The sequence below is a fragment of the Otolemur garnettii genome, unplaced genomic scaffold, assembly GCF_000181295.1.
Source record: "Otolemur garnettii isolate 467f Iridium unplaced genomic scaffold, OtoGar3 scaffold00095, whole genome shotgun sequence".
NCBI lineage: Eukaryota > Metazoa > Chordata > Mammalia > Primates > Galagidae > Otolemur > Otolemur garnettii.
Window position 1 is genome coordinate 4,193,802 of NW_003852490.1, and position 8,512 is coordinate 4,202,313.

At 41.8% G+C, this 8,512-nt stretch overlaps 1 protein-coding gene across 1 annotated transcript in view; it reads left to right on the plus strand.

Moving 5' to 3' along the window:
* The first annotated feature begins 4,618 nt into the window (after window positions 1-4,618).
* STRN (striatin) overlaps window positions 4,619-8,512 on the plus strand; it is a 108,546-nt gene continuing 104,652 nt past the window's right edge. Inside the window, exon 1 of the mRNA XM_003795689.3 lies at window positions 4,619-4,942. Within this exon, the coding sequence (XP_003795737.1) occupies window positions 4,709-4,942 (234 nt within the window). The 5' untranslated portion in view covers window positions 4,619-4,708. The remainder of the gene's footprint in view (window positions 4,943-8,512) is intronic.

The following is an 8,512-nucleotide window of genomic DNA, read 5'->3' on the forward strand; positions in this document are numbered from 1 at the left end:
TTCCCAGGTACTGAGGAGGCTGAGGCAGGAGGATCACTTGAGTCCAAGAGTTTGAGGTTACTGTGAGCTACGAGGATGCCTCAGCACTTTACCCAGGGTGACAGAGTAAGACTGTATCTCAAAAAAATAATAATATCAACTACTACAAAATTAAAATTCTAATATGTAAGTCAATATTTGGATAATTGCTCTGCGTGCCAAATAAGAGAACTCAGTTTTTATGTCACCCACTTAGGCTTTATTAACTATAAAGAATCTGCAAATCAACCATACCTGGAGGTCTGAGGCTAAATGAGTAGGCAAGAGCATTAATATTTTTTGTTTTTAAGACTATTTTAACTCTACTAAATTAAAGCTCTGAATAGGGCATGAGAAAGGAGAAAGACCAATTACTGAGCCCCTTATTTATCAAGGGCTGGTTTTTTACATTTGTTATTTCAGTTAATCTTGTAAACTCTACTATAGTAATAAATGTAATTCAATATATACTATATACTAGATGTTATTCTAGAGTAGTTCACATTTCTTTTTCTCATTTGAATTCATTATAATAAGGTAAATATGATTCCCATATTAAAAATGAAAGAATTGAAAATGAAAAAAATTAAACCATATGACTAAGATTTCCAAATTTGGAAAATTGTAGTGACAAATAAAACTTAGGTTTGACTAATTACAAATGCCATATCCTTTCTAGTTATTAATTTTTCAGAATTATTTTTTGTAGACCAAGTCTCACTCTATTGTCCTCAGTAGAGTACTGTGTCGTCACAGCTAACAGCAACCTCAAACTCTTGGGCTCAAGAGATTGTCTTGCCTCAGCCTCCTGAGTAGCTGGGACTATAGGCACCTGCCACAACATCTAGCTATTTTTAGAGACTGGGTCTGGCTCTTGCTCAGGCTGTTCTTGAACCTGTACCACCACCACGCCCACCACCTCCACCCCACCCCACCCCTGCCTCGGCCTCCCTGTGTGGTAGCATTACAGGCATGAGCCACTGTACCTGACCCAGAATGTTTTTGTTTTTCTTTTTTTTGGCCGGGGCTGGGTTTGAACCCACCACCTCTGGCATATGGGGCTTGTGCCTTATGTTTTTGTTTTTCAAATTCAAAACACTTTTGCTATAGTGAATCAGAATGTAGATGAAGAGCAACTTCTAGGATGCCGGCAACATTCTGTTTCAGGATCCAGGTGGTAGTTATGTTGAGTTTGTGAAAGTTCATTGAGGTGTTATCATTTGTGAGCTTTTTTAGTATGTATGTTAATTTTATTTTTTTATAGTTTTTTTTTTTTGGCTGGGGCCAAGTTTGTACCTGCCACCCCTGGTATATAGGGTTGGCGCCCTACTCCTTGAGCTATAGGCACCAACTGTATGTTGTTTTTGACAAGATGTTTACTTAAAAAAATTCATGTTGAATACAAAAAGTTTTTTTTTTAAAAGAGATAGGTACAAGGGGGGAAATCACCAAAAGGCTCACTACTCAAAACTAACAGTTTCAGAAGCTGATTCGCTAGAGGAGAAAATGATGGAAATCATGGTTCTTATTTTTTTTTTAACACAATTTAGGGCAAAAGAACTCTAAGGGAAGGTTGTCTTTTCAAAAGTAATGTTTTTGTCAAATCACAAAAGAAATATTGCTACATATGGACATTTTTGGAAAAAGTAAAGAGTTTTTTTTATTATTCCACCTTACTATATATAGCCACTCTTTTTTTTTTTTAAGAGACAGAGTCTCACTTTTATTGCCCTCAGTAGAGTGCTGTGGTGTCACAGCTCACAGCAATCTCCAACTCCTAGGCTTAGGCAATTCTCTTGCCTCAGCCTCCCAAGTAGCTAGGACTACAAGCGCTGGCGCAACACCTGGCTATTTTTTTGTTGCAGTTCGAACCTTCTACCCTCAGTATATGGGGCCGCCCTTATAGCCACTCTTAATATTTTGGCATATTGTATGAATGTGTCATGATATTATAAATGATCAATACTGTTTTGAGTGTAAATAAATCTTTGAAAAATAAAAGATATTGTGGGGAATAAAGTTGAATTGTGAATGAAAACAGTACTTTTGCACATGTGTAATAGTCAAGTTTATAAATTTAATTATTTTATAGTTTGTCATGATTTGATTTAAAATAATTGCTAGACATGTCTCTTAGAGACAAAATACCTGTTAACATTCAAACTGTCAAGATTAATTAAATCTCTCAGATGAAAGAAATATGCCATTATTGCATTATTGTCCCCTTGGTACCCTGATAGGTCTATTAAGTGAGAGAGGTGTCAACCTGCTAATGAAAAGATCACTGAACTAGCAGTCCGGACTTCTGAGTGCTAGTTTTGGCTCTGCTAGTTTTGGCTCTGCCAGTTACTGAAGGCCTCATGTGAGCAAGTCTCAAAGAGCTGTAAATGAGAAGACTGGGCTGTGTCTCAAAGAACTTTGACAGCCAAAATAATTTGTAACATAGGGAATTTAGCCAGGCTTGGATCAACCTTTTATGATAATAAAGAATGAATTCATAAAACAGAAACATCAAATAATTGAGAGAAGAGAGTTTGCCATCTTTATTTGCAACCAGAACAGATACAAAGTGTTTCCTGTCCTTTCCACAAGTAGCCATGGGAAGGGGAGGAGGGAGAGAGGACAGGGACAGGATGTCTTTTCTTCACATATCACTCATCAGCCTGTATCTTTACATTGTTTCATGGACATCAACTCTAACAGCCCATAAATTCATTCTACAAAACATAAGAACAACATATAACTTCTTAGGGTGACAAAATAAGTGCTTAATTTCATTCGCATTTATTAAACATTTTTTTCAGGGGCCTTCTTTCTCCTATTGTTGTAGTGTGAATTTATGGTGCCATAATATCAGGGACTTTGGAGAAGGAAATCATTTACATTGCTTCTCGGCCTTTTGGCTAAGATCAAGTGTGGAAATCATTTACAGAGTCAATTAAGAAGGAACTTCCGTGTACCTTTCATAGGCTAATACTTTTGCTAGTTTGCAGGTGAACCTTGGAAGAAGCTGTGAACAAGATAAATGAAAAAGAAGTGCCTGAAGACTTAAACTGATCTAGGAAGCAGAAAGGGATCTTGTTCTTTCAGGTAGTGTAGCTTTAAGGCTCTATGAGACTATATATATAGTCTATAGTCTATATACATACAGACTGTGTATATATATGTATATACATATGCACATATAGGTATATATGTATGTAATGTATATGTATATATGTGTATATATACACAAATATCTCTTCAATGTCAGGGACTGTGTTATTTATCTTTATATTCCCAGGATGGGATATAACTGAAAATCAAAATATTTGTTCAATTAAATTGAACCCACATTGGGTGTGGTGACTCATGTCTACAATCCCAGTACTTTGGAAGGCGGAGGCGGAGGTGGGACCATTGTTTGAGGCCAGAGGTTCAAGGCTATCCTAGGCAACATAGTGAGACCTTGTCTCGAAAAAAGAAAAAAAAATTAGGCAGGCGCGTTAGCTGGTGACTCAAGCCTGTGTGTAGTCCCTGCTACTGGGGTGGCGTTGGTGGGATCACTTGAACCCAGGAATTTGAGGTTGTAGTGAGCCATGATTGTGCCTGGGTGACTGAGAAAAAAAAATATTTTTTTCTCTTTAGTAAAAAATGCGCGAGGATAAGAAAGGAAAAACCAGACTGAAATAACAGATATCATTTGTTACAGGATTTCCTGCAGGATTACTACAAAGGGAAAGGAAACTTTAACAGAGCAGTTTTCAGCTGAGGGTTTTTTTTATTTTCCGAGTTAGCATGAGCGTGCATACGATTAAGTTACATTATTTGAGTTTGTAAGGTAAAGTCCCAAGTCCAACATCTAGTTGTGTCCTTCACCCAGAAGGGAGTGTGCCATATGCCCCTACATTGTACTTAATCGAGCCCTCTCCCCCTCTCAGACAAGTTTTGAACCAGAATTTGGAAGCTGCAGGAGAAAGCTGCTGCGTCCAGCCAAGCAGAATAGGGTATCTAAGTTCCCTAAACGTGGAAACTGATCAGCCAACAGGTTTGAACCCCTCGAGAGCGAAAGAAAGGCAGGAGCGACACCGAGACGCAGACTGGCAGAAGCGAGGGGTCTCGGGTCGAGAAACTCCGAAGGCAGAGGACTCAGCGCTGCTGGCAGGGGAACCCATATGGTGCTGCCGGACCGGATAGCTGGCTTTAACCATGTTTCTTAACAGAACGATCAGGAAGCCCTAAGAGGTGCAGCTCCGGCTGCTGTTTTGACGTGATAACTTCCGCGTGTGTGCAACAGGGAGCGCCGCCCGCGAACTTCCGCGCGCGAGGGAGACCGGAGCTGAGCCCGGCCGGCCGAGAGGAAACCCGCGCTCCCCGCCCGTCGGGCCCCCGCCCTGCGGAGCTGGGGCGGGCTAGGGGCGGGCCCACCGCCACGCCCGCTATGAGGCGCAGCCCCACAGGCCACTCGGGCGCGCCCGCCCCGCCCCGCCCCGCGACTACATCTCCCGGCAAGCCTCGCGCCGCCCCCGCGCCGCAGTTGACCCATTTCCCGGCCCGTCACGGGCACGGCCGGCCCCCGCGCCCAGGCGGCTGCTCCCTGCTGACTGGGGTGTGGGCGGGGAGCGGCGGAGGGAGGAGGAGGCGCTGCTGGCCGCCGCCGTTGCCTCCGCTGCTGGGCGCCGGGACAGCTCCCCGGGTTTCTGCAGCCGCCATGGACGAGCAGGCGGGTCCTGGCGTCTTCTTCAGCAACAACCACCCAGGCGCCGGCGGTGCCAAGGGGCTCGGGCCTCTGGCAGAGGCTGCCGCGGTCGGCGACGGGGCGGCTGCGACGGGGGCGGCCCGAGCCCAGTACAGCCTCCCGGGGATCCTGCACTTCCTGCAGCACGAGTGGGCCCGCTTCGAGGTGGAGAGAGCCCAGTGGGAGGTGGAGCGGGCGGAGCTGCAGGTAAGGACCCTCCCGGCCTGGCCCTCTCCATCCCGCCTCTCCGCTCCCTCCCGCCCCGCCCCAACCCGTCTCCCCTTCTCCCAGACCTCTTTCGTCCTCTCTCCATTTGCTCCAGCCCATCCCACCAGAACTTCAACCCCTGCTCCCTTCACCTTTGCTTTTCGCTGACCCCACTCCTTCGACCCCTGTTCTCACTCTGTCGCTCCTGATGCGTTGTTTACTCTTCTCACGCCTTTTCGTCTGCTTCTTCCACTTTTAACTCCCATTCTCATTTCAACTCTTTTGCCATCCCACATCTTAGGACTTCCCTCTCAGTTTACTAATTGGGCTGACAGTAGTTTTGAGAGACGCTGAGCAAATCATCCTCTTTCCTGTAGCCAGTCTCACCTTGTGTCTACGTTCTCTGCAAAGGGTATTAGCAGTTGGCTCTCCTCCCTGCAAGAAAGGTGGGCAAAGAAGAAAACATAAGTTGTGTCAGTGAGGCCTTGACTAGGCGAGAAGCTGACTTTGGGTAAAAACATTATTAAAATATCAGCTCCCTTTTCAAGTATGTAAATGTTTCTTCTCCACCTTCTTCCCTCTCGCATTTCTTTAGGTGTTTCAAATTCATGGATTTTGAATGGAGGACCTATCAAAATCAGATAATGGTTCAGAGATGGTTCCTGGTCTCGGAATCTAAAATTCCCAAGGGTTAATTTTATGTTAATATTTTGGGAGATTAACTTGAACTTTAAAAGGAAGTAAAGTTACTTTAACATTGGTTGAATTGCCCTGCATACTCTGCAAGATAAGTGTGTCCATGGAGGAGATACTGTGGGCTCTTAAAAGAATGAAAGTGAGGCTGATACTTAACAGGCTATTCTGAATTGGTAGGTAGATTTTCAGTGGTTGTTCTTAAAACTTCTAAGGCATACACCAATTTCAGAGGGAACTTCAAGAACTATGAATAGTTGTGCCTTTCTGTTTTGCAGGCTAATCCTGTATACTTAGGAAACTTGAGTATAGTCTTGGTGAAACACTTGAAATTAGAATGCTACCCAGTGTGTCACTTTTTTTGGTAACATGTATTTTCTTTGGCACTTAAAAAAAGAAGAGAAGAAGTCTGTTAAATAGAATCATGTGCTGGAATAGGCTGCTTTGGTGTAGTGGAAGTGGCTGTGGAATGAGCAAACAGGGTTATAGTAGACGGGGCTGTGCTTGTTGCTAGCTCTATGACCTTGATGATATCCTTTAACCTCTCTGGGTTTCAGCTTCATCATTTATTCAGCACATGTTGAGTGCCATCTTTGTGCCTTTGGGTCTGACCAAAGGTTCTGCCCTCATGGAGCATATGTTTTAGTTGGAAGCAAATGATGGAGCAAACGCATCTACATAATATAATGGCCCGAGCAAACACACCTACATAATATAATGGCCGTTAGTGGCAACTGCTGTGAGGAAAAAATAAATCAGTATGCAGGAATAGTGTGATAGGGGCAGCTATTTTAGATGAGGTGGTCAGGGAAGCCTCTGAGAGACGACATGAACAGTAGAATGACGAGAAGGAGTGAACCATAGTTTCTGGTGATTCCTTCTGAGTCTACATTTCTGCAGTTACATGCTTATATTCTTTGGCATCTTTTTGTCTCTGCTGTTATGTTGCTTTAATACCTAGTCTAGTTGATATCTGTAAGTCTTCACATAATGAATCTAACCTTGTCTATGTAGTAACCAACAAATTTGAATGCTTGTGCTTTGATCTTCATTAATAGTGCATTCTGTACATGACTTTATGGATTTCAGGCTTCAAGAAAATGTTAAAGGAAGGTTTAACTTTAATGTACTATTGTGGGAAATGATTTTTGCTGCATAAATTTTAATTTCTTGGCTGAGGCATCAGCCACATACACCTAAGGTGGCGGGTTCAAATCCATCCGGGGCCCGCCAAGCAATAATGATGGCTGCAACCAAAAAATAGCTGGGCTCTGTGGTGGGTGCCTGTGGTCCCAGCTTTCTGGGAGGCTGAGACAGGAGGCTTGCTTGAGCCCAGGAGTTGGAGGTTGCTGTGAGCTGTGATGCCATGGCACTCTACCCAGGGGGACAACTTGAGGCTCTGTCTCAAAAAAAAAAAAAAAAAATTTTTTTTTTTAAATTTCTTTTCCTGTGTAGGAAATGTAAGATAAGTCACACTACTTTGGTCAAAAACAAAAACAATGCATACCTTTGAACTTGTGCAAGTTTGAGAACTTCCAAGCCGTCCTATTCCTTATTCTCTTTCTCTCCTCATGTTTAAACTTTTCAATTCACCTGTAAGTAGTCAGTCTTCAATTTTTACATGTAAATCCCCCTCCCTTGCCTGGGTTATTTATGGCAAATGTTAAAATTCAGGTAAGTTTCCTGTTGGTGCTCATATTAAGGTCACTACTTTCTAAATATTTTTTTTGGTTTGTGCTCAACTTAAATAAAGCTTCCACAGAGAAAATTAAAAAATGTGTCATATTTTCTGGACAGAACAAGTATTGTATATTTTTGGGAGATAAGGTTTATAATAATATAGGGTCATATTAGCATAATTGAAGAAATTATTTTAAATATTTCTTTATATCAACACCATTAAATTTGAATTTTCCTCTCTTTTATTTTTTTTGCCATTGAAATTTTCTTAGAAAAACAATATGAAGTAAAAGCGTTGAATGAATTGTGACCAAAATATGGATCAGCTGGGGTGGTGTCCTACTTTTAATTTTTACATGTCTTTTCAAGCCATTAACACCAAAGTCAACAAAAATACCTTTAATATCAAGTCTAATTTGTTCCTTCAGGAACCTGTCAGTCCTGCTCTTTGAAGTTGCCAGGGCAGTTGTGAAAGGCAATCCTGACTCTCATCTACCTGGCCACCTTTACCGTGTCCTCCCTCCTTCACATCTTGGGAGTAAGAAAACAGCCACATTGTACCCAAACTTCTTTGTCATTTATTTGTCCTAGCCTGTCTTAGTTAGTAAATTTTCTTTTTACTTTTGGTAATACTCCCCTCTCCATCCAAGTGAAAATAGGTAATTCATGGGGAAAAAAAAGAAGTGACGAAGATTATTACTGAGCTTTATACTTGAAATAAATTCTGTGAAAGAATTGGAGACAGAATATTAATGATTAGTGAGAAAATCTTTGTATGTGAGACATTGTGCTAGAGGAAAGTTGCAATCTAGTCAGTATGATAGAACATAAACATGTAGAAGAATTGAGTGTTTATCATTTGAGGGGGAGGTTAATTTTCTTAGAATAGCATAGAAGAGAATATCTAAGGAGAATGAATAGAATAGCAGCAGGAAAAAACTATGAAGTCCTGAGAACCTAAGGCTCAATATTTGAAGGTTACGGACTTCAAATACCAAGAAAGCAAGCATGTACATACAAAATGAAAATTATTTACCTTAGATTTTGATGATGTGTGTAGCTTGTGGCGGCTCTGATATTTCCTGAAAGTGCTAGCATTTTGTGGAAAAAGGTGGTAAGTTTGCCATGTGGTGTATGGTATGAAGGCTGTATGCTTTTGGCATTAATGATTTGTATTTTCTTTCTTTTTTTTTTTTT